Genomic DNA, 27145 nt, shown 5'->3' with positions numbered 1-27145 from the left:
GTGGCTCGCTAAATAAAACAACACTTCATACTAAAACTGTAGTGGCATCATCCATTAAACAAAACAAAATAAATAAATAATTACATTGGAGTTTTCATCCAAACTGAGTCTTCCTGCCCTCTTTCTAGAAGTTCAGTTGCATCCCACTAAAAGAATAAATAGATTGAGTTGTGCAGCTAAAATTATCCAGCACAACTGAAGATTGCTTATAATGCAGTTCATACTGTAGAAAACAAATATTCTTTTGTTCCTCAACCTTAACTGTACTGATTAAACAAACAACCATTTATTTATTTTAATTGTTTTTATACCTGAAAAGGAGCCCATTGTTAATTATTCTTGTAAAGTGTGTACGTTCTACAGATGGAATAGTGTAAGTTTCAGCTGAAGGCATAATTTTGGCTGGTTTCAATCAAAAGCTAGGCATGGCCTTGAAAACTGAAAGTACATTGACAGTTTTTACGACCACCTTTATAATCATAACTGTAAATATTAACTACAATTTCTGACCTGTATATAGTCCATAATAACAAATGTTAAACGACATTTAAAATAATTGATACAAGATGCTAGTTTCTCTGATCAGATCTCCCCTATGGACCATTATGCTTACTGGGGTAAATTTACAAATTATGGGTCTATTTAATGCAGGGGTATGTGTGGCAACATCTACATAGACAGGAATATTTTGAAGGAAGTTACTAAAAGGGTAAGGACCTTTACATCTATTATCTATATGTGCTATGAAGTATGCCTGACAAGATAAATATAATTAAAATGATAATACTGTTTAATAATGGAAACTTCTTATGGAAGCATAAAAACTTGCTTAACTTTCCACTTCTGACACAAATAGGATTTTAAAACTTAGAAACATAGAAACAGAGTCAGTCTGCAGGGCCATCTAGTCTGATCCCCCAGTTCCAGCTGGCTCCAATCATGACATGCCTACCATTTGATGACCAAACTTCTAAGGTTTATTTCGATCTTACCCATAAGTTTGGAAATCAGCTGATATTCTGCTTTAGAACAGCAACCTCCACATAATTTAGGGAGTGAACACTGCAAAAGCATCTGACTTATGTGGGTCTCCCTGCTAGGAAACAAAACAGATGCCCTAATGTTGGTACGTTAAAAAGAAATACTTTGTTCTAAAATTATATCCTATGCTGACATTACAGTCACCTTCTCCAATTTAGCACCTTCCAGAATTCTTGGATTTCAATTCCTATCAGCCCCAGACAGCATGCTCAGTAGTCAGTGATGCTCAGAATTGTAAATGAAAGCATCTGGAGAGCACTAGGCTGGGGAAGGTTGCCTGAGAGTGAGTCTCACTGAAATCTGTGTTGTTTAATAGTTATTATTTTTTCTATCTTCCTGTCAAAAATAGTGCTCAAGGCAGCTACCAAAAAGTAAAGTTTAAAAATAAAATTTTAAAGTAACAAAGACATACACAAAAGCACATGAAAAACTCAGAAAAGAAGAAATAAGCATAACCCCACCGATTAAAACCCTTATTTGCCAAATGCCTACCTAAATAAGAATGCTATTTTTAGCTTGTTTCAGGGTACCCCCATTTGCTCCCCCACCAAACATGGCTCTAATGGCAGTAGGACTGAGAAAAGGGGCTCCGCCAAAGATGTTGAAATCGGATAAGTCTCAAATAGATTAAGCTGATCTTGCTGATAAACTGGTTCCAAGTATGGCCCAACTTGTCAACCTGAGTCATGCTTAGGATAAAACCCCAGAAATTAATGGGCCTTGTACCATGTACTTCAGTGGGTCTACTCTAAGCATAACTAAGTTGGGATCTATTTTTGGTAGACATGCTTAGGATTCAGTGCTATCCATGTTGTACTATAGCTGTACGCAAATGACATCTTGAAATTCTCCAGCCTATTTTTTGTGCAGAGAATTTCGGGAGACTGTTCTGGCAAATTTCTCCAGGGACAGAAGAATTCTCCAACAAGTCTCTGGGGCACTTCTTTGTTCCCCACTCCAGGCGTCTTTGAAGTTCTGTACTGCCACTGCAAGTTGAAGTTCCAGCAGCTGTGTTGGCAGCCTAGCCACTGTTTTAGATTCTCCACAATGTTTCTCACCTAGCATAATTCTGGCACATGAGGCTGGAGAAGGCAGCTGCCACAGGAAAAATAGTAAAGAATATTCAGAGAAATTCTGCAAAATGGCCATCTAATTCTGAGATGGGGATGGGTGTGATGGGGAAGAAGAAAAATCTCAGAAATTGTCCTACATTTATTTATTACATTTCTATACCACCCTTTAGCTGACATTTTAAAAAAGTATGTAATATTACAATAATGTCATCTGATCTATTTTTATTAGCTTTAGTTGTCATTCTTGAGGATTTCCCACATGCTAAATGTAAGTGGGAATTTGTGCATATATCCTGTTTCAAATGCAGATAATTATCTATCCTTCCTTCCCTGAAAACCTTTTACAGGGTGTGAGAGGGGTAGTGTTTTGTCCCAACTCCAGAGACAAGTAGATCTAGTTCTGTGCCAAACTCTGTCCTCCAATTTCTTGAAACTTTCCTTCTTTAGGTAAGAAGCTTCTATTTTTCTCACTTGTTTTCAGGATGCTTTAAAATTTGTTTTGCTGCTGCTTTTTGACTAGACTTAGCATGGTGGCTTAGGGTGCTAGGAATATGTTTCTTAACTGATGTGTGCAGAGCTGGGGAGGCTGGTACAGATGCAATCAAAAGGTAGAACACTTAAACAGATTTTTGCCCTTGAGTTTTCCAAATATTCTTCTCTTCTGAATGTTTTTTTTGAAAACAATTTCATTTCTAGCAAATTCCATGTGAAATTATAAAAACCAGATGGATGGCATTTGGGCATAGCTTTAGTTTGTAAGGATCTTGTTTACTTGTTATCTGTTTCTTTTGTAAAACAGTTAAAATAATATTTCCATAGAAGGCTATCAGTGATTTATTTTTCTTTCATTACACTTCAGAAAGCAGAAAAAGTATTTAGTCAAAACTTTGTTGTTGTGTTTTTCATATTGATTGTTTTCCTTAGTATTCTGAAGTGAATTTAGTGTGGCAAGAAATGAAAATCAATGCAGTCTTATCATTAACTAAACAGCTACAGGCAAAAATATTTTCAATAATGTTGACAAAAATAATTTTTAGTTTCCCTTATATTGTTTGGATATAAGCTCAGAATCTCTGCATTTGTTATTATTATTGAAGTGGAGAGTTTTCCTTAGCATCTCAGAGGGTATTAATCTTGAGGTATGATTTATTTATCATTCCTAGTCTATGCTGTCCATGAAAATTTAGAATAATCTCTTTCTACTTTTTCAGATTTCCCATATCCATTCTTTCCACACCAGATTGCAAACCTGCTTTTAAAAATAGTCAGCCATACTATCTCCCAAATAATTGGGATGCAGTGCACTAAAAATGGGGACAAATCTTCCGTTATCCTCATTGAGCTGGGGAGCTGTACATGATCCAAAATGACACACACACACCCTGTAAAAACAGTACAGAAATATCTTAGCCAGTTGAGTAAAAATGTAGAAATTCATTCTTAATGGAAATCATATTATGAAGGAGAAAAAGAGCAACAGTCCATATGTGAGGTACTGCAAAACTTTTGGTGAGACATATAAATTATTTCAGAGATGATTTCAAACCATGAGTGAGGAAGTCGGCCGCAGTATCTGAAACCATGCTTTCCCTAAACCAGCAAACTAGAAACTATGGTTTGAAAAAGTGGTTTGGCAAGCATTGCTGTGGTGCGATGTTTGAACAGAAAAGCTATTGTTACAACTCCTGCTCCAGTTCTGTAGAGATGAAAACCGAAAGCAGAGAATAAAGCTGAAAGCAGAGAATAAAGCCGAAAGCAGAGAATAAAACCGAAAGCAGAGAATAAAGCATGGTTCGCCGGTTGCACTTTCTGGAAAAAAAAAAAAATCTCTACCAAGCAACACTGGATGTGATACCTAAATTCAACCTATAGAGATGCAGCATCTGAAAAGTCCATTACCTCTTTAACAATCCACAGTTTTCATGCCAAATGAGGCAGTGCTAAGCAGGTTCTATCACGGGGCAGATGGGGTGAACAGTGCACCATTCTTTGTGACCACACTGCTGTGAGAAATTCAGTGGCCCACTTCAGAAGTACATTCCTGGCTTCCTAATCATAGCCTCGCAAGCTGGTATTGACCACTGGGCGGCTTGCTCTTGCCCTGACCTCCTCCCTTGATCTACTCCTGGTTAGTTCTTGGTTATGTGTGAAATAGGGAACTGTGGTTTAGAAAGCTGGAAGTCTATATCTGAAATTGGCAATTTAGATGAATCAAGTTCATCTGCGGGGACTTGGGTACACTGAAGTGCCCTCAAGTCTTATACTTCTGAATCTGAGTTGCTGGCCCGTGCTAAACTTGGAGGTATCATTTGTATTAAAGATCAGGAATAGTCAACTCAATGTCCTCCAGGAGTTTTGGATTACAACTCCTATCATCCTTGACCATTAGCCATGCCGGCTGGAACTGAGAGGGGATGGTAGTTCAAAACTTCTGGAGGACAAAAGATTATGTACCCTGTTCTGAGTAAATGTCTACCATATAGGAAAGCAATCCTACAGAGGGTCCATGATCTATGGCCTCTGCCCACATGGAAGACATTATTTCCCACTTCTCCGTGTCTCTGCTTCCCTGATCAAGAATGAATCCCAGGCAGGTGCCACAGAGGACCTCCCATACATTGTTTGCTTTTCTGCTTTGATAAAAACAGCAACCTATAAAGCCGTATGCCCTTTTTGTCCGCCTGTAAAGGCAGAATGAAAGAGCTTGAGATAAAAAGCTTTGCATCTGATAACTTCAGGCCATATATCTCATTTTCTGTTTGTGCTATTCACAAAATAATATACACATAGTAAAACTGTCAACAGCACTTTTATCTCTTAAACAACCAACAGCTGGCTGAAAGTCAGCCTGTGCAAAACTAATGTGACATTGCTCTGAGAGATGTAATCAAGAAACCCTTTTCCTCTGCCTGTCCAGTCATTAGGCACAATCCAGTCCACATGCTCAGAGCCCTCTGAACTAACAGGGTCCTGTGAAGGGTGGAAGGAGCACCGAGGTGGTTTTGGCTGCCTCAGTGCCATGCGCTGGAATTCAAGGAGGGAGGTTGCGGCTCCACCAGGCTGCTTCATGCGTCTGTGGAGCCTGCAGGGGCAGGAGACGGCTGCCTCAAGTTCAGTGTTTCACCTCCAACCTCAACACAAGTTGGACCTGAAAAATCTTTTGGCCACCTAGACCATGGCTAGGTACCTTGGGATTGTGCTGACCTGCTTATAATGATAATTTTGACAGACTTTCTGAGCTTCCAGGACAATAGAATGACAATACACCCTTGGACTCTTTTATCAAGAGGGACCTGCAAAATTCTTAATTTTTTCAGCGATACTAAATAATGATCCTTGCATTTGTAATACACTATCAGGACAGATTCAGTGTGTCAGAAATTCATCATGAAACCAGGATCCAAAGAAGTGATGTCTGCAAATGGATGGGGATGAGGATGGTTTGAATTTCCATTGCCAAAGAGACAGGCTGTTTCTCAAGTTGAACAGTGGCCTGTTACTCTACAATGGGAAATGTTATATCCAGTGCAACAGATCTTAATATTAGAATGCTGGTCATTTCATAAAGCTGATTGGTGGGAAGTTCAGGACATATAAAAGCAGGTGTCTGTTCACAAAGTGCACAGTTAACCTACTGAATTAACTTCCACAATATGTAGTGATGACCATCAATCTGAATGGCTTCAAATGGGGAACATGATGGAGGCCACTAGTCCTCATGGCTGAATGCAGCTCCAGTATCAGGGACAGTATTGCTATGAAGTACTAGCAGTAATAGGGCCTTTACTGGCATAAGGTATTGCTATGTACATCCGTTTCTAGGGGATATGGGCAAGAGTCAGGGAACTCCCATGGGTAGTTGGTTGCCCACTGTGTGAAGGGAATGCTGGGCAGGATGGACTCAGTTTTGATTCAGCCCAGCTCTTGTGTCCTTATGAATTATGGGTTGCACATACATCTCCCACAGTGGTTTGTGTTATGGCCAAAATCAAAGGTAGACTCAAAGCTATAGCACCAGTAATAACCCAATTTCTATTTAATGAAGATTAAGTCTTACTGAGCAACAAACTTCGACCATGGACTGTAATTCAAAACAGCGGTGCTTGCCTTTGATGGGTGGTGAAGCTATTACTGTATATGTCATGCTAGGGAACCACATGAAATAAAACGGCAAGCAAAACGCTGCTGCTGTATCATTTGGCATTTCCCCTTCATCGTTGGATTTGATTATATTCTTGCTAGTCTGGACCAAGACATGAAGTGCCGTCATAAGCGTGGAATGCCAATGGTTTGGCATTTCATTATGGAATGAAAGGAACACAGATTTATAGCAGGGTGGATTGTTCAAGTGAGCAGTCGCTGACAACAGCATGAAACATACAGTTTGTTGCAGATGGTTCATACTCCTGTTTATGGTCATGGGGTAGGGAGAGCTCTCACAGAATATTCCAGGATCCTTTATCAAATTTGTTTAAAACAAGCATAGTCCTGTAGAACTTTGGATGTAAGAAAAATATTAAGGCAGTATATTTTACCCACAAGTCTATCTTGCACAAGCCTATCTATCTGCAGAAATGGCATTTTAGACCATTTCAGAAGATTTATTTTGATTTTATTTAAGAATCTAATAATAGAATACAGCTATTTATTTGAATAGTAGCTGTACTACTCTTACTTCTATTTTTATTCTATGCTATGGTTGTTGTGAACCATCCGGAGACATCTGCGATGGTATACAAAAGTTTTAAATAAATAAATAAATGGAAGCTTAGTCAAGACAAGACTGGTTCTTCTGACTGCATAGAGGATGCCACCCTGCTATGGGTTGGGTTGCACTCCCCTGAAGGGGAAAATTGGGGGTTCTCCTGGACCCGTGGTTGTCAGGTGCCCCCAGGGCCACAGAGTGCCTTCTGCCAGCTTTAGTTAGTGGCCCAGCTACACCCTTATCTGAACATGGCTTCAGTCGTCTGTGTTCTGGTAGCCTCCAAGTTAGCTTACTACAATATGCTGTATGTGGGCTGCCTTTGAAGATGATTCAGAAGGGGCATCATGGAAAATGGTGTCAGCCAGAGAAGAGCAGATATTCCAAACGTATAAAACCAATTTTGACCCACTTGCACTGACTGCCTATGTTTCTGAACTAAGTTCAAACAGCGGATTTTGACCTATAAACCTTGCACTGGCTCAGGACTGTAATACTCCATATATTGCCTCTCCTGGGATGAACCTACCCATACAGTATGTCCTTCACGTACGGTCATCCTCCAGGTACATCCTCTGAGCTTGGAAGGCAGCAACAAGGAAGAAAACCTTCTTACTGATGAACTCCCCAGTGAGACCCTCCAGGCACCAATGTGGTTATCATTTTGGCATTGGGTTAAGCCCATTCTCCTCTCTCAAGCATTTGATGGCACATGATTGTTGATTGTTTAGAATTGTTTTAGGTATAGATGTATGCTCTGTTTATATGCGGATATAAATGGTTTTTAATCTTTGTAAAGATTAAAGGTTTTAATCTTTGTAAATTGCCCAGACAGCTTCACTTTTTTTGGTGATATAGAAAAGTAATCCATGAAATGTATTGTCCCCAGCAGCTGCGACAAAAGCAAATAGAATTTGTCTTGGTAGCTTATTAGCTAAACACATTTCATATCTAGAGGATTATCTAGACCTGTTTCTTTTTGACTTCAGGCCTGGACATGGCACTGCAATAGCCTTGGTTGTCTGGCTGATTATTGTCTTCAGGAAGGAGTCAGAGACACTGTTATCCTAAATGAGCCTCCCCAGCTTCTCAGCTGTTCTTGATACCATTGACTACAGCCCTCCTCTAACAGCAGGCACTGTATTACAGTATTTTTGCTTCTATTTACAGGGTCACTACCAGAAAGTAGCATTAAAAACCTTTGCTCTACTCCATGGCATGCATGCTATGCAGTTCTGCAAGATTCCCTCTCCCATGCTATTTAACATCTGGGGAAACTACTGTCATCCAAGGATCTGGAGCAAATGTTACCAATATTTGAATGGCACCCAGCTTTGTTTTGCCATTATTTCTAAATCGGGAGAAGCAGAGCAAGTGCTGGGGTGGTCCCTGGAGGCAGTGGGGAGTGGTCACTGTACAATAAACCAGAGTTGAATCCTGGTAAGTCTAAAGTTTTGTGGGTTGGTGGTTCCCACATCTTGCTGGTTCGCCACCTATGGCCAGTCGCAGAGCAGGATAACCTGGCAATGGTGTTCCATGCTTCGGTAACTTCCCAATCAAACTGTTGCAGTGTGGTCTACATGGGCTTCCCTTGATGATGTTTGGAATCTGTAGCTGCTGCAGGATGCTACTGCCATGTTCACAGGAACAAGGAAATGTCAGCATGTCATGCCATTTTTGAAATCTCTGCCCTGACTGCCAGTGAGCCACTGGACTCTGTTCAAGGTGTTAGTATATGAAGCGCTAAACAGCTGTAGATCATTTCTGGTTGCAACTATTCTGTGATTTAAGAACAGTCAGGGAAGTTTGTATTGTGGTCGCCTTGAAAAATGCAGATAGAACCCTTGAGAGAGATTTGGCAGTCTCCCTTATGGTTGTCATATAAGTGGCAGTTAGATTTATTTATTTGTTCAGGCTTTTGTGGTATAGTCAAGCCCTCTATTTTTATTGATTAATCATGTTGATGATTTTGTTGCATTTTATTATATATTTGCAATCTTAGGGTCATTTTTAATGATGTATTTGGAGCTCACTGCAGTTTATATAAGTAGGGAGCCTCGCTGGGTGCTTTGTGAGGAAGAGTGGATGTAAATATAAAAATAAAAATAAATAGCTTTAGTATAATCCCCGTTTTGTCTATTATAGAATCTCCATACAAAACACAACTGAAATTTCCTGTCATTGTTTGAAGTATTTTTGGTAAACAACCATCAATCAAGTGGATTTACTAATTCTATCTCTCTGTGGGACCTTCATATCATTAACATCCCCCTCCCCATGATAAATTCAACATAACATAATCAAACTATTGAATATAGAATAATTTACTCAAAGACAGTCAGGGCTATGCAGGTAAACCAAAATAAAAAATACTGGAATTTGATAATCCTACAAAAACATGCATTTTATCTGAATCAATTTTTTCTTCATGAAAAATAATATAGGACCAGACTTTGATATAATAGCCTCTTCCTCAGCTTTACTTATATTTTGCCATCAGATTTAAGCCGTTTAGACATCATTTGGGGCTAAGAAACCACAAGATCTTCTGGACGCCGTGGACCAAGATCCTTTGGACTTGGTGCTTGAACTCCAAAGGCAGAACCTGCCCTCCTAACAGCCAGTGCAGAAAGAACCATGGGTAGCTGTTGCCTCAAAGTCACAACTAGGACTCGGATGGGAAAATGGGTGTCTCCAGGGTTAGGAAGGCAGGAGGATGGCAGTGCTGACTTCAATCAGAGTACCAGCATCCTTCCTTCCCTTCCCTGGCATTACATCTAGATAGGTAGCAACATCTAGAGAGGTAACATCTAGATTGACAGAATGCAGGGCACACAGCATAGCGGAGATTGTCACACCTTGTGGCTTGCATTGGATGCTTATTGGCCTCTGAGTTGGCCACTAGCATCTTACACAAGGATGATAGGCATACACCCTTGAATCACATGAGGCTTCTTAATAGGATTCTCGTGGTCAATCATATCCACTAATTCGAATGGATTTTCTAGCCCTTTCAATGCTACATTTATTACATTTTCATACCATCCAATAGCCAAAGCTCTCTGGGAGTTCACAACCATTTAAAACATAAAATACAATATAAAGTACAGTATATGATGTAAATGGTGAAGACTACAGGATAAGGTAAAAATAAGATCTAGAGGAAGACCAAGCAGTAGTGCAAGGATTTAAAATGTAATATAAAATCTGAAACAGACTAAAACTAAAAAAAAAATGGGAAAATACTTGGGGAAATAAGGTCTTCAGCTGGTGCTGGAAAGAGTACAATGCAGTGCAATGCATAATTCTCCTCCTCCTCTCAATCTTATCACCACAGCAACAACCCTGCGAGGTAAGTTGGGCTGAGAGTCTGTGACTGGCCCAAAGTCACGCAGTGAGCTCCATTGCCTGAGTCCCAGTTTTCCACTACACAGCACTGGATCTCTTCTTAGAAGCAATCCGCCCAGGCTCTTAGAAGCAAGGCACCCATCTTAGAAGCAAACCACCCCTGCTTTGGCAGAGTCCCTCACAAGGACCACTGAAGATGATCCAGGCAGATATGTACGCAAGGAGGCAATCACCTGACCCCAGGTTGTTTAGGGTTTGAGCAGAAATGCCACTACTTTTCATCAGGCCTGGACATGGCCTGCAGCAAATACCAGTGATAAAAGTATTGGCCTAGTATGTTCATACAGGACAGTCCAATTAACAATCTTGCTGGCCTGGTTTGTACCAGCTGAAATTTCCAGGCTGTTTTCAAAGGCAGCCCCATGTATAATGCATTCGAGTGATCTGACCAGAGGATGGATGACTGTAGCTGGGCTATTCCTGGCCTGATCTTTGATATATCAGTCCAAGCTGATGAAAAGTGCTCCTTGCCACCAAGTCCACCTGAGGCTCTACTAACCATGCTGAATCCAGGAGCACTCAACCAAGTCAGCCCATCCAGAAGACTCCATGGTTGATGGTACTGTTGGGTAAACTGCACCACATGGTTCTTCTCCTGAGAGGACTTACGCCAATTCAGTCAGTGCAAGAGGGAAGCGGAGGTACAACGCAGGCACAAACAGACTTTTATTAATAGGCTTCAGCTGAAGGGTGAAACCACTGTGGTTCAGGAAGACATGTGCCCATGTTTCCTTACATGGCCAATGAGTAGCCTAGCTCAGCCTGTCTGGTCATTTTACGTGGTGCTTCTTACATGGCTTCAGTCTGCATCATATAATGATTGTCAGACTACCCTTTATCTGAGACTAATGATTGTTAGACTGCACTGCATTCCAATCTACTGCTAATGATTGGCAGAATGCATTTTATTTAACAGTATCAAAAGATGCTAAGAGAATAAACAGGGTCACATTCCCCCTGCCCCTTCCCTAGCAAAATTCATCCGGCAGAGTGACCAAGGAAGTTTCTTTTCTGAACCCAGAGAACCCATTTCATTCAAGAGTGCTGGGAGTTGACTGGCAACCACCTACTCAAGCAAATTGCCCAGAAAGGAATATTTATGTAATTGGTGTTCAATGATAACACCAAACCGGTTATTTTGCAAAATCTACTAAAAATAACCTCACTGATTATATTATACATTTGAATACAAAATTCCATGGATCCATTCCCTTATTTTAATTTCAAACTTCACTGAAGTTTACCTTGATGAACATGTTTTCTTAATATATGCATAATCAGTCAAAGTAACTTCTACACTGTGTGTATCCAAAGTGTTTAGAAATCTGAGTGTTCCACCACTACAGTTGCAGTTGCTGTCTATATTTTGTGCATCTGTAGGAAGTGCCTCTACCCTGCCTGCCTTTTGCTGTAAAGACTGACTTCCCTTGGTGTGCTTTCATGCTCAGGAGAGGCAAGAATCATGCAACTCCACCACTGTCATTCTCATTTGCAAGAGAGCAATGGACAAGCTGCTGCTTGAATGTAGCCAGCACATCCAGCTTCTGTGTGTGCGTGCGTGTGTGCGTGTGTGTATGATTGCACTCTAAGATTTCTCTGCTGAGATTTTTCCTCCTAGCCCATCTGTAGTTCTTCAATATGCATGTCCTGTAATAGCCTTGTCCTTAATGTATAAGCCTACAATAAAGACCAAAAGTTCTAGACGTCCAATTAAATTGTTACATTCTAAGTTAAATATACTTAACTAAGTATAATATTTTTTCATGGATGCTAGCTCCAAGTAACCGACTGTGAGTTCCTTTCCGAGCTCCAGTAGAAGAACAAATAGTTCCCAGTTCTGAGGGACAGAACACATCGTTCTCATTTCCTAGCAAACACACAATTTCTAGACCTATTCAAAACATGCAGTTCTTCGCTCCAAGCAATCCGTTGCAGAACTCTGAGTTCGACCAATTGATTGCACAACTACTGACCCTGGTTGAAGAGTGGTTGTAAGATTGCAGATCAAGAGCCCAGTTTGCCCAATAAAGTCTGAGGTAGAAGCAATTGCCACTGCTGATTCATCTCATAATTCAGACACAGATTAAGTTCAGCTTTGTCTATTTGTCCAAATATTTTAGAGGATGAGCTAGTCAGGTACTAACTTGAGATGTGAGTGTATGACTCACCCACCCATCCTTCCAAATCAAAGCTCCTTTTTAAAACTTGCTCTTTTCATGTAAATGTTTGCTTCCATGCTCCACTATGCCGGTACCCCTCAAAGTATAACTACATTGCTCCCTGTGATCCTTTTTACTACCTTATATGTTTCCATGGTTGTCACTGCAGAAATCAGCACTCATGGACCTGCTTTCCAGAGGATGCTCTTAGAATCAGCACTCAGAGCGCCTGGTTCTAAGAGGATGCTCCAGAAATGCAGGCCTACTCCCACATTTTGAGAGAGAGAAAGCGAGAGAGAGAATAGAGTGGGAATGTTTACAAACATTTTTGGCTGCCGATCATTCCCTGCAACTTAGATCCAGTGTTCCCAAAAGGTCAATAATGTTACGCACCCCTGCTCAGTCTAATTTCTGCTCAGGACCAGGTACTTATAAGCGAATACTTAATCTTCTCAATACAAATCCCATTCTGTCTATTCTTTCCTCAATTAGCAGTTCAGATCTTTAGTCAAAATGGCACCTAACACAGAGATTCAGGGTAACTGAATGTTTTGCCACCCTAATTTTTTAAAGACACTAATAGGAGAGGAACACTTCAAAACAGAACCATAAGGATTCACTAGCATGGAAGGTTAACAGATAGGGAAGGAAAAAAACTGCCAAATGGTTGAATAGCAATAACATGTAATGGCTGGAAAAACCGAAAGGATGAACACACACACATGAAATGATATGTCACATTGTCTGGAGAGGCCACTTCCAGCTTCATACTGAGCAGCCCTGAATGGGATCGGAATGTTCCAGCCAAAGTGTTGTAGGGAGCATGAAACTCCTCATTGCTGCAACTTCACTGGCTGCAGGTCTGTTGCTGGGATCCAATCAGAATGTGGGTATAAGTCCCCTATAGTGTGGATCCAGTACACCTGAGGGTCAACCTTCCCCCATATGGTCTGCCTGGGTTTTAAGACCTTTGGGAGAATACTTCTCTCAGTTCCATTGCAAGCAGAGACATCTTTGTTGAGGATTCCAGAGAGGGCCTTCTTGGTAGCTGCTTTCAGACTCTGGAATTTCCTGCTCAGAGAAGCTAGATGGGTTCCCTCTCTGTTCCTTTGCCAGGAGACAAAAGTGTTTTTATTCAGGCAGGCCTTTGGTACATAAGATTATTTGTTGCTAAAGGAAATTTTTGTTGGTGGGTGGTGTTTCTTTCTATTATTATTGTGCTCTCAATTTACTTTTAAGTTATGTCTTACTGTGATTTTGTTTTGAATTTGTATTTTATTTTCGGCCACCTTGCACACCATTTTTGGCTAGAGAGCTGTGCCAAATAAATATATTATTCCTAACATATAAAATAAATTTAGTAGCATATAAAATAAGTATGCTATTTTGAAGTGTTCTCAGAAACACAAGTGTGAACTTCTTACAGGCAATAATGTTGGAAAAATCATAGAATGTCACACAGCTGCAATTAGAGGCAAACACAGACACAAAACCCTAACAGGAAGAACATTCCTTCCCAGAAAACGCATCCCATTGAGGACAGATGATGCACAGATGGCATGAAACAGTTGGAAAGGACTGAAAGCTGGAACTGAGCAGCTGGAACCCTGAAGAGAAGCACTCCACAGCACGTTTTGTTGCCAGATCTTACCTGTTGTTATCAATCAGAGATTCCAGTACTAGACTGAATCCAAATTTGATTCATATCAGATTTTCATATTGAATAGTATGCAGAGTTATCTGTGTCCTCTTCGGTGTATTGGGAGTGAGTAAAACGTAGATCTCAAGATAGAGCTCATTGACCATTCCTGTTCAATGGCCAGGCTGGCCAGACCTTCTGAAAGCTGCCATCCAAATCATCTGGAGAGCTCCCCTTTGCCCACTCATGTTATACGTGATCTTCAGCATGTGCTCTGGTGATCATTGAATTACGACTACCTGAATGCAAGGTCCAGTAGTAGAAATGAGTTGGCATACAAAAGACCTTCTGCCAGTAAGGTATTCTTTAGAAGGAGTGTACCAAGTCTTCAGTAAGCAGAAGGCATTTTCTTGTGAGGCAGTCCAGATACTTGGGTCTTCCAGGCTTGTTCTGTCTGGCCTCTCCTTGTTCCCATGGATAAGTTGTGATTTTCTTATAACTGTCAGAGTTGCTGCTGTCACAGGTGGCAAAGCAAAAATCACCCACCGCCACTTTTTTAAACGTACATTTTCCTGAGTTTAACATAAGTTCTCATTCTTTCCTGAAAGAAGTCAGGTCATAACTTTTAGAAGCCTGAGATTTGTATCCATCTCTGTTTAAAAACCTTAAGTAGCACAAACCAGAATTCCAGGTGGGGCAGTGCTCTGTTTCTGATCTGGGCCCAATTGTCTAAATGGGCTGGAAAGGTACGATTTTATAATATGTGCTGATTCCAAATAAATGGGCCTGTAAGAAGTGTAACCAGAAGATTTTATGTTATAAAAGGATAAGTCACTACAGTACAGTATTGTGGTGAAATGCAGGAGAACTATTCCTCTCTTTCCAAATTCAAATATTCTAGGATTTCACAGAAAATGTGAAGAATCAATGTGGCATATTTCAGTTTTCTCATATATGTAGAAGCTGGTAGTTTTGTATATTAGCATATGTTATAAACAGCATGTGTCCTTGCTTTGCAGTGATATATGCATGGCATTCTGATACAGCTTTGAGGGCAAAAATGTGGATAACATATAATTTATAGTACATGGTGATTCAAAATAAGTTACTTAAGAAGCGAAGCCTAATGTTTTGCATAATAAAATAATGAAACAAGAAGTACATTATTAGCTTCATTATTATTACATTATTACATTATTAATTAATTAAGTACATTATTAGCTTTCAGGACTACAGAAAACCAACATCTTACAAACTTGGCAGATAATTCATACAACTTTATTAGAGTTTATTTATTATTATTAATAATAATCTACAATGGATAAAAATGAAAATACCATTTATCACAGGTTATCTGTGATATGTTCTCTTGCTACTCTGACCAAGTGTAAGGATTCCCAAAATGCCTTTCCCTCCTAATATTTTCAATATTTCTACTCACAAAATAAATTATTTTGTTACATGTGAATTCTACCCTTTAAGGGCACCAGATGTCAGCCTGCTTTCTGTTTCCATCACACCCATCCTGTGAATTAGGTTAACTTGAAGGTTATTCACTTGAACTCCTTAACCAAGCAGGATCACCACTGATCAGGTCTTTTTACATCCAGGCTTTCGCGCTGTACCACACTACCTCTTATTTTCACATTGAACACATTTATCAATCTACCTACTATTCTTTCTTTCCCTTTTTTCTTATTTAGGATTTGTGGATTTATCACTCCATGATCAGGTCCATCTACTGGAATGTGCCTGGTTAGAGATACTGATGATTGGCTTAGTGTGGCGATCCATGGAGCACCCAGGAAAGCTGTTGTTTGCCCCTAACCTATTACTGGACAGGTCAGTCTGAATTTTATTTTTCCATGTTTTATTTATAAGAAGTGCCGTGCTGTGCAGTATTACTAGGATGAATCTGATATGACTTCATGTTATTCATAAGTTACCAGTACCAGGAGGAGAAAAATTAGCCTCATTAAGCCCAGATCACTAACAGTATTTGATCTATACATTTATATGAAAAGGACTGGACATAGATGGAGGCCAATGCGCAACCAGCCACAAGTTGATTTCATGTCATGACTTTGTTTACTAAGGTATTTACAAAGTGATTGCTAAGACTAGAGAATAATCTTGTTTCCAGATTATTACAAGGAAAAAGAGGGAGGACATGTTTATCTAAAGCCTTCATGCTGTCTTTAGTGCATTTCTATCCTAGTTTTATGAAAAGCAAGGTGGCATCCACGGAGTATCTTCCCTCCATATATCAAATACTTTCAACAACTACATGGTCACCCCATCATTCACATCTCAGACTATGACCTGATCTGATCACTTAGTGAATTAGCAGGTGACACGTCTTTGGAATTACAAGAGCCATATTAAAATGTATCACTTATTACATTTTCAACACAACATGGATGATTGATTTGAGCGTATATAGATATAGTGTTTATTACCTGTTGCAGGGCCACTCACCATTTAGGTCTGTCCTTCTTCGGAAGAATGAAGGTATCATAATGCCTTCCCTAGCAGTTGTTTCCATTCTCTGAGACATGGCAGCAAAACCCCCGTGTTTCCAGTTTCTCAGAAATACCAGTCTTCCAGAAGACCAAATGCAGTGTTGGTAGCTCTCAAAATGGTGACTTAGAGAGCACACATTCTGCTGTTCCTTGGAATTTTTGCTATGTGTTTCAACCCAAAACTTATCATAGAAGTGCTGGCTAATTGTTAAGTCTCATGTTCAGCACTGGAAAATGTTTTTTAAAAGTCTGCTTAAAAGGAAAATGGAATTTAAAAAGTTCTTAGATTCTTCACTACAATTTCATGAAAAAAGAATTTTCCTTAACTTAAGTAGGCAGTGATTTGGTGTGTTAAAACCACCAGGATTCTCAGTTTCTCAAGTTTTATCCTAACACAATAACGCTTCACCACTGAACAACCTTTGCAATGCTTTTTATAAGAAGTTAAAAAGCAGTTACAGAAGGCATTGCAACTTTAACTTACATTAAGGCAATCTGTTGATTTTAGACCCAACTATGGGATTTGTACCCTGGCTACCCCTGCAGGCTCTAATTTGATCCATTTTCTTGCTACTTCAGGATCATGAAAATAATGCTGAAGAAGACAACTTGTCTTATTTTTGGTGTCTTACTGTGCTCTGCTGATATTCTGTTTTATTTTTAAAATTGTTGTTTTTGTTGTTTTGTTGTTACGCTGTGTTAGCTTGGTACATCAGCTGTGGCTGTTTTGGGCACAGATAGCATGGCTAGAATGATCTGGTATCATCTCATCCACAATTCTGCAAAGCATTCTTTGCGTAGCAGTCTGCTTTCAAGACTGCTTGGAAACGGCAGTGAGCTACTGAACCAAAGGCTAGCTACTCACCTAGGACAAAGCAAATCGATTGTATCCCACCAGGTTGCTGCTATCTCAATCCTTTAAATTCCCACATGGCTTGGGAAGCAGCTACATAAATGACCACCTTTCTTCACATGAACCTGTTATCATGTGCACAGAGACTGTCTTTGGTTGTCTCATCATAAGACATGAGATGAGAAGTGACCAGAAAGAGGGTCTTTGTGGTTGTGGCTTGGACTGTTCTCCTCCGAGAACTTTGCCTGGATCTGAACCTGTTTTTAGGGTTGTTTTTTTTTGGGGGGGAGGGGTCCAATGAAAACTTTTTATTTGTTCAGACATTTTAGGTCTGATTTTATGTCTGTTTTACTGCTGATTTTTATAAAACCAGCTCTAATTAAACTATGTAAATTGTCTTGTCTTGTGTTCGCTAAATTACTTTTCATTTGAAAGCTACTCTGTAGAGACCTTGTTGGCTCAAAAACGTATGTAGATAAATACATTCTCTGATCAGAAATAACTGAATCCATTGAAATCTGTTCCAAGATCCCAGTTTAGCTTCTCAACTCATCCACAGGCATATAATACATTTATTCATCATGCCATTTTTTGACAAAAATACATTTTAACTTTTGCACAGTAAAATTTTAAAACAACAAAATATAATACATACATTCTTCAGCAGTACAGATTATCCACTCTGTACTTGTTGAAAGCTTACTTGCCAATTGCATTCACTCACTGTGTTAAATCTTGAACTGGCACTTGCCAGTTTCTCCTCCCACTCCCACTCCTGCCCCAGCCCTTTGACGCTTCTCTTGTCCCCCGGCTCTGAAAGTGGCAGCAGAGTAGGCTAGAGCTACGGGGGAGACAGCTGATGAATGCTATTTCTATTCTGAAAAGCAGAAGGGAGCTGATCTCAGTTCCAGTGTCAAGCAAAACTACATGAGGTTAACATTCCCTGGACTTGGCTCCCTAGACTCCCATCCATTTGGATAAGGCCATGAGTCCAAATTCCTGGTGAGAGTGCCCAGCGTTTGCATTTTCTTTGCCAGGAATTGAGCCTGTGCAAACACTGTACTAGCTTCATCCCTTTTCCAGACCACATTCAAGCAACCTTTGTTTGTGCTGCTGCATTTGAAGTGGAAGAAGGTTGCTGGTTGGGCAACCTTCATTCTGTGAGTGTTCGTGGACTTCCTCTCAGCTTGGTTTGCTCCCTAAGACAGGGCTGAGCATGAGAGGAAGCCCACGAGGGACAGATTTCACAGAACACTGACAGATCGCTAAGCTAGATTCCCACTCCCATTTCCTAGGCTTGACATGTGTGTTGGTGTGTGTGTGTGTGTGTGGGGGGGGGGGTGTCTGTGTCATCCCTGCCTGGTGCTGCACAAGTGGACCAGCTGCCCAGAGAGGTGGTGGGCTTTCCCACACTAGAGACATTCACAAAGAAACTGGGCAGCCATCTGAGTGATCTGAGTAATGTGATGTCCTGCAACAGCAGGGGGTTGGACTCGATGGCCTTCATGGTCCTTTCCAACTCTTCTATTCTATGATTCTAAGTTCAAGTAGATGAGACAGTTCAGCCCCAAAGGCTAACCATATCCTGGATTGTGGGCTGCGCAACCCACTGGGCTTGCCAGTCATCATAAAGGTGTTTCTGAGTGCCCAGCCAACAAAAAACCAAAACAAAAAAGCCTTACCAGGCTAATCTGTGACAGGTGAAAAATTCCTACTCAGCTCTCAAAGGGAACAACTAGCTAGCCCCACACTGGCAATAAGAAGTGAGACCAGGAGCCAGCAAGCGTGAGGCTGAGAGTGATGGGCATGGAACGGCATTTGAGCACCCAGACCCTGCTCCCGCACCACCCATGTGCTGAGCACACAATGTGGTGTGATTGCCTTCTTTGCACCCCCGCCCCCATTGCTGTCTTCTGCCCAAGCCTTCTTGGATAAAGGGAATGAGCTCCAATGCTCCTTGCACCTCAGAATACTAAGATATTTTGATCCAAAGGGTTGAGAGCTGTATTACTAGTCCAGTCAAGTTTATGTATGTCACCTGGTCCCATCAAAACACATCTTCATTTCTTTTAATGAAATATCTGCGTGGCTTCTGGGGAAACCATGTATAAAGTCCTTCATACGGCACACAGTTAACCTATGGACTATGTAATGATGGCTGCAGACTTAGATGGCTTTACAAAGGAATCTCCTATTGATGGAAGATACAGCTATCATGCTTGCCAGTTATGATGACTATATATTATCTCCATATCAATGGCTATATGCCTGTGTATTCCAGTTACTGTGTGACACAAGTGGGAGGATGCTATTGAACATTTGTCCTGCTGGGGGGCTCCCTATCTATTTGGTCAATGTCCAAAGAGAGCACTGGTCTCCGTGAGTCTTTGGTCCTATCAGCCATAGCTCAGTCTTCTTCTGGAACTCATAAACAATACCCCCTTTGAAATGTTTAGGATACAATCTGAAACACATGTTAAGTGAAACTTACTGAACTTAGTGAGGCTTTGGCATAAACGCTCTGAATATTAAATATTGAATGCTCAGGTGAATTAACAGTGCCTATTTCTCTATCCTTTTGAATAGTGCTTGATAATAAAAACAGTAGCCAATAAGAAAGAGGATAGCAAAAGAGAGAAAAAGATTTATGAAAGAGGATAGCAAAAGAGAGAAAAAGATTTATGATTATAAGGAAATCCCTACACTGCTAATTTTCCATGGAAGCACAGATTCTTCCTCTGTGCTTGGGTAATGAAAAACTTATAAAACAGTTTTCTCTGGGAGAAGCAGGATTATATGTTCAGTTTTGGGCAAATCCTAGACACACCTACCAATAAGCAAGTCACACTGACTTTGGTATGGTTTATTTCTGAGTATGCATGCCGAGAATGACAGTCTTGACGCTAGATGTTCTGTGTTGCTGAAATACTTTTTTTTCCTTAATAAAAAAAAAACTTTAATCCCCACCCTACACACACAGTCGCACACCCCCCATCTGTGACTGGCAACATGAAGTTTAGTGCTTCAGGGTTGAATATGTAGGACATTTGCTTGCCAGGTAGACTCTAAGCCAGCTTGCTGGTTCAGGTTCCAAGGTAACTTTGCTAAGGAATATTTATGAAATGCCACAAATGGTAGAGCCAATGAAATTTAAACTGTGGCTTAACTAAGGGTCAATAAAAATATTTAAAACAACAGCAGTGATAACATGAGTAGAGCAAGCTTTTTCCTTGCTGTTTTTCTCGGTGAGGTGATGTGACAGTGAAAGAGCTCATTTTTACTGCCTTTAGAAGCCACATCCCTGGCTCACATTAAAAGGAAATGCTTGTGTGCCCAAGAACCAGACTTAGTCTTGAAGGATGGAATAGCAATTATCAGCCAATTTTAAAATGAAAACAGGCTATTGTGAATATCGCCTCAGCTCCGAAGTTTTAGCTTTCTTTAAATTCACCAGTAAAATAATTATTCATTCTGAATCTTTTTGTTCTTTCTGTATTTTTATTTTGTGTCACACATTGCCTTTATTGAAAAAGTTCACTAAATTTCTATGAAAATCCTTAAAGTTGGTTTAACTACACAGAATTTACTCTATATAATTTAAACTGATCACTTAGAATTAACAGCCTTCCCCACCCTGACCTCCTTTTTTTACAGTACCTGAGACTATTGACAGCTGTGCAACCCAGTCTTCAAAAGAGGAACCGCAGTAACAGCTCGTTAGGTCATGAGGAAATGCTACCAAGCAAGGCACTAAGAAACAAATGAGGAGAGTCCATAATGATACTGTGCACCTAGCATCATGCATCTTATCAGGTGCATTGATGTGTACACAATCAATACCCCTACATCCATCTTTATGCATTGATTTATTGGGAAATGGTTTTGCAAAGAGCGCTGAATGAGGAGGATTTTTCTTGAAGTAATGGCACATGACGCTATGTCTGTTGTTGATTGTGTGGGTACATGAATGAGTATACCCCATCCCGTTTAATTTTCTGCTGCAGTTTGTCCATTTTTAGGCATCTCGTGCAGCTTTTGAATCTGTATGTTTTGGGCTCCAGTTCTAAACCTGGTGAAATAAATGCTATCAAATCCAAGGACTTGGTCTTTAGCAATACGAAAGCCAAGCATCTACTTGTAGCTTTGGGTCTCCAGAAGTTGTTGGACTATATCTCCTACCCTAGCAGATGATTGGTCATGCAGACTACAGAATACTGGAAGCGATAGTTTAGCACCACCCATGATGGAAGGGCTCTGGACTAGACAGGCTTGAAGAGTAACAAAGATTAAAGAATATGGTTTTACAGAATTATATTTACCCAGCTGACCTGGGACATTTTGGGTAAACTGGACTTGTATTTACATGATGTTAGAGACACAGGTATTTCATAAAATTTCACATCATAGTCTTCTTTCTTGTTAGTGCCTTCTTTAAGTGCTTGGACAACAAAATAGTTTATACCAATTGTGGTATGTAACACACACCTCTGTATGCAAAGGTGGCTGACCATCTAAACACATGTCTGTACTGCAAGCAGCAGGCCTCCTGGTTTATAGATGTGTGCAACCTAAGACCATAGGAATTGCCTTCAGAACCTTTGCATAATCCTTTGGGAGTAACAGTTCAGGTCGGCAGTGACAATTTAATCACAGAGGTCTATCTTATCTGTTGGAGAGGAGTAGTATTCACCCTTATCTTCTGTCATGCATCACAGTAGTGATTGGATGGTGAAACCTGCACTGGGGCAACAGATTTCAAGCCATCCTTCTCCCTATGGATCCATTGTAGGGTTATGTACCCTTGTGGATTCTGTATGCTAGACTTCCCCAAGCAAGCATCATCCCCAGATAGCATGACCACTGATAGGATGTAATGATGGGATTAGTAGAGCACCATATCTGGAGTGTATTAAGTGATGAGTGGGTGTTTTAAGTAGACCATTGGTGGTCCTTCAAAGCCAGGCAGTGCAACATCGCTCTCATCCGTGATCAGCGGTTTATAGATTGGCAAGCACTACCAAATGTTCCCAATTCTGTTTAGGAGCACAGAACAATCCTGATTCATTGATGGCTGGCTTGACCATTCAGAGACTTGTGAGATATTATACAGTCCTCCTCATTTTGTCGTATTTCAAGGGGAGTCATGAAGAAGAATTTTGTTTGACCCTAAGCTGGCTGCACAAGCTGACAAAACACAAAGATTTTCCAGGAGAAGCACTCATTTTTTCTTCCTCAGAGTTGCTCTCCTCCAGACAAGTGTTTAGGAGCTTTACCTAATTTTAGCTGCTATACCTGTAAATATGGAACTTTCTTTCATATATTAAGAAACGATTAAGCCTTATTCGTGTTAGAAAACTCACTCCACTGAAATTGTGCACAGAAAAATGGAAGAACTTTTCCCTCTGGTTCATGGAGAAGGACAGCAAGCCAAAACCATTTCTCTACTCTGTCTTGTGGGTTGTGGTCTTTAATAACATGCACATCATACACCTACAGATGGAGCACCATCTATTTTCTCATCATCTGAGGAAATATTTTCTTTGGTTAGTATGCTTTTCATTCGCGGTGGAGAGAGATTATCAAGGAAGCATCTCATTTGTTCTCTTTCATTGTCCTATGAACCTCTGACTGTTTGCTAGCTCTATTTCACACAAAGTAGCCCTGTTGGTGAGCTTAGCACCACCAAATGACAGCTTGGAGGGTTGCTATTCCACTCTTACATTTTTTTAAAGATGAAGTTGTGCATTTTTTTCAAATACCTCATTCAAACCAAACAATTTGTCACTTTTGTGTTTTAGAACCAATTTCCCTTCTGTGTGTTTTTTGACATCGATTTCATGTTGACTTTCACCATGCCAAAGCTTTCTACATACATTTCTACGGTTGTTACAACAATTTTTCTCTTGTTTTGTTGCCTAAAGCAGACCTAGAAACAATGTAAGAACCTACATGGCCGGCTAACCCAAGACACATTTCCTATGTATAGTCCCTGTATGGAACACCAATTTTATGGAACGCAATTAAATTGTTTTTTTCCTGGCAGAGCAACTTCTAGAAAGCAATATTATAAAGTTAAGGTTGTGGGGAGAAAGCTTCACATCACAGAAGTTTTCAGAAAAATACATTTGGTCCTGAAGTACTTTTACTGATGCTTTTATCATAAAGTTTATACATGGAAAACCCTGTTTAGAAATGTAAATACACCAAAAGGGGGCACATGGTAACCCCACGTTCTCTGTCATTTTTGTGTCACAACTTTCTGAAGATAATAACCTCTCCTGTCTGTGTAGGGTTTCCATGCAATTTGAAGCCTGTTTTCTGGAATGAAATACCGCTGGAGTGAGGTGTTAATTTTACCCATGGTTTGAGAATGCCTGAATGCATTCTCAAATGCATGGTTTGAGAATGCCTGAATGGGGCTGAAGAGGTATCCATGTAAGGACCTGTGAAAAAGCTCTCATTCTATTCATAATGCATGATGCTTTTTGGTCTGGGTAGAAGAACATTAGTAAATTAAAAATGAATCTTTCATTTTATCCAAGAATAATTCAATAATTCAATAAATACTATCTAATCTTTTTGCCTACTCTAATTTAAATTCATTTTCTAGCTCTCAGATTGTGCAGTAGCTGCTATATATGCATTCATAGGAACAGGTGTGTGCTTGTGATATGCAATAGATAACTGTGATAATCCAGACCACAGTTTCCCAGTCCATGTGAAGACATATACATGTCACCAAAGTTATCTTTGTGTAACATAGTTCTACATGACTTCAAGAGCATATCTGAAAAAGAAAAGCAGTATAAACTTGGATTTTATTTTTATTATTTTTTGATGGTGAGTGCCACATTGAAACATCTTTGGTTGTCAGGCCATGCTGAGGAATCCTAATCTTTATCCTCCAAATAATAGTTTGAAAGAATTCTGTAAAAAAACAGCCCATAGGCAGAGGCCTCCAGCAGAAACCATCTTCAAAAAGGTAACTTACTTTACATATTGGTTTCAGTCTTTGACTGTTCTTTGCTCAACTATTGTCTTCTCAAAGTGTGCAGTTAAAATATTTCAGCCTGCTTTTGACCACCAGAAAACTAGAACATGCAATGAACTGGGTGAAGTTTCCACCTGAGAGAGTGCGTAGAAGGGATTTATCTTTAGATTTTGCTAAGCTGTTTCCAAAGGAAACTATGTTGGTGTTGGCGAAGCAGGGTTCAAAAGCCAACAGTTGGCAATTGAGGGCAAGAAGGCTCAATAGTACATGCAAAACTCTCCATGCTCCCATTCTACCCAGTAGCGCAAACTGGTGAAGGGTGATTGATCCTGGGCTTACCACAATAAGGGGCAGACATGTTTCATTAAGAAGACTAGGCTGTTAATAATCTTTGGACTTTATCCCATCTACTTGGTCGCATGACAGTTTCAAGCCTTTGCTTCCTTGCAGGACAAGTTCAATCCTTCAGCCAAGGTTGGCATGTTTAGAAGCACCGCCTAGCTCTGACATCCACATTCTTGGCAATTTGATAGTCCTCTCCAATGGTTATGTGAAAAATAGGAAGAATTTCTGAATTCATCTTGAAATTGACCAGCTCCTCTTGTTTGTTTCTGTAGATGTAGGCTGTGGTTTTGCAATTCTTTGAGTGACTTTTGTGACAGTACTTGGAAAGCCAGCTTGCACTATACTAAGCCTGCCATCAGCACTTAGTTGGTAAACAAGCATGCAGAAGAAACAAGCTTTTCAGGAAGCTAAGTTCCAAAGTCAGGAAGTCTTGGCATGGTTACCTTCAGGTGAGGCAAGGGCTTATCGTCCGTGTACATGAATCAGGCTTCCAAGGTCCACTGCCTGTTGCAGGGGGAAGCATTCCACCAGATATCTATGTATTACTATAAAAATCACAATGGTGACAATAGACTGAAAGGAAGAAATGGGGTAGACAGGTTTTGCTTTTAGCTTTAGCTAAGAATGAGCATTCTAAGGTCTTGCAAAGAAATGTGCTGTGTTCTGCTTATCAAAACTTTTTGTAAAGATTTTGTTAGGGCGTTATAATTTATTATGCAATCTATAGGGGAAGCTCTTAACATTTGGGCTTTCTAATGTAGGAAAAAGGGAAAATGGAAAGTTTTATAAGATTTATGGAGTGTGTACAAGGTATACGGGGAATTCCCCCCACCCCTGCCCAGAAGACAAATACTCTTACAGAATGTGTGATCATGAACGTCATTGCAACTTGTTGCTATAGCCTAGATAATGGTGGTGGTCAGAAGAAGGAGCAGTAGATGCCAAGGGCTACTGCTCATTGATTCTCTTCCTGAAACAACCATGTGATTGCAGTGATGAAAGAGGGGACAAGGGGCTGTAGCAGGTGGAAAAGCAGACTCACTAAGGGAAGGGAGCCATGGAGAATATCTTGCCCAAGAACCTTCTCAATACTAGTTGCGGGGGGACACAAATGGGTGAATGCTGTTGCTTGCGGCCTTCCTACAGCATTTAGCTGGCCATCCTGACAACAGAACAATGCACTACGTTGGCTTTTCTTCTGATCTTGATCTCCAGTCGTGTTCAAAAGAGGCTTGTTTATAATATTTCTTTAGGTGAAGTTGACCTGAAGAAATGCAAAAATGGTTGATCAGAATTCAAATTAACCAGAAGCTAACTCCTTAGTATGTGCCTGGTATTACAGAAATTGTAAATTCAGAACTGTGATAGCTGTACTCTCTTTTGTGGTATGCAAACCGTTAACAGGTGACATTTGCAAATACAGGATCCTGTTCTAGGCAATTCCATCATGGCCCTCAGTCTCAGAACACAGACTGCTCTACCAGTTAGAACAAAAGGAAGAGTGTTGGCTTGGTGACTTCAGAAGATGGGACTTCTCCACAAGGAATAGTAAACCCATCGCTACACTGAGGCTTCTTCTTCTGTTTCTTTCACAGGAAAAAGAAGGCACCCTTTACATAAGTGTTTTCCAGGGGGTTTCTTTCCCTGCTATTCTGTATCTTCTTTCACACAACCACAAGGTGGTGCTAGGATATAAAACTACATGGACACTTGATAGGGCTTCCCAGTGTAATAAAAAAATTATATCCAGCCTCACAAAGATGGCTGGAAATTATAAGAGAGTTTCTGGTGGATGATAACGTTGTGTAAAGGACCCACAGACTTCCATGAGTAACAGATCAGGAGTACTCAAGGTAGAGAAAGTCATATGCTATGTCGGTGCAAAGGATTGATTGAGAAATAAGATGGAAAAACCTGTAGCATATTTTGAGGTTTCTTTTCCTTGGACGCATAATTCCTAAAATTGTTTTGTAGATGAATGAATTTATTATATAATTTATAGCTATTCATGAATCCTAGTTTTCCAACATTACGTAAATGCTAGTTTTTGGACAATTTGACATCAGCAAGTTTTTGCCAATATATTTAGAAATGTTTAAGTATTTATAAACCACTTCTAAAAGTGTTTAGAAAGTATTTAGAAATACATGGGGGTTTGGACCCAGATGCCATGGGGCTGGTTAAAACATATTTTCTTACCTCATCCTCACTTTAGTAGTTCCTCCAGCCCCTTGAAAATACTGCAGAAGGTCTGCGAAACATGCTAAATTATGTGGGGTGTGGTGTAGGGGGCTGAGAGAGGGGAATTCCACAAATAAGGAGGCTAATTTCCTCCTTCCTCTGTGTCCTCTACACTATAGTGTGCTCTGTTGTAACCTCTGTGTGTGTGTGTGTGTGTGTGTGTGTTTTGTG

The 27145-nt window shown here is 40.2% G+C and overlaps 1 protein-coding gene across 4 annotated transcripts in view; it reads left to right on the top strand.

Annotated features, from left to right (window-relative positions):
• Positions 1-27145, top strand: part of ESR1 (estrogen receptor 1) — a 200651-nt gene that overhangs the window by 158823 nt on the left and 14683 nt on the right. For all 4 annotated transcript variants that reach the window (XM_044422667.1, XM_044422677.1, XM_044422657.1 and 1 more), the window contains one exon: positions 15726-15864. In XM_044422667.1, the coding sequence (XP_044278602.1) occupies positions 15726-15864 (139 nt within the window). The remainder of the gene's footprint in view (positions 1-15725; positions 15865-27145) is intronic.

This window comes from Varanus komodoensis, unplaced genomic scaffold (genome assembly GCF_004798865.1).
Source record: "Varanus komodoensis strain SLA01 unplaced genomic scaffold, ASM479886v1 scaffold1, whole genome shotgun sequence".
Lineage (NCBI taxonomy): Eukaryota > Metazoa > Chordata > Lepidosauria > Squamata > Varanidae > Varanus > Varanus komodoensis.
This window is presented reverse-complemented; position numbering and strand designations above follow the sequence as displayed.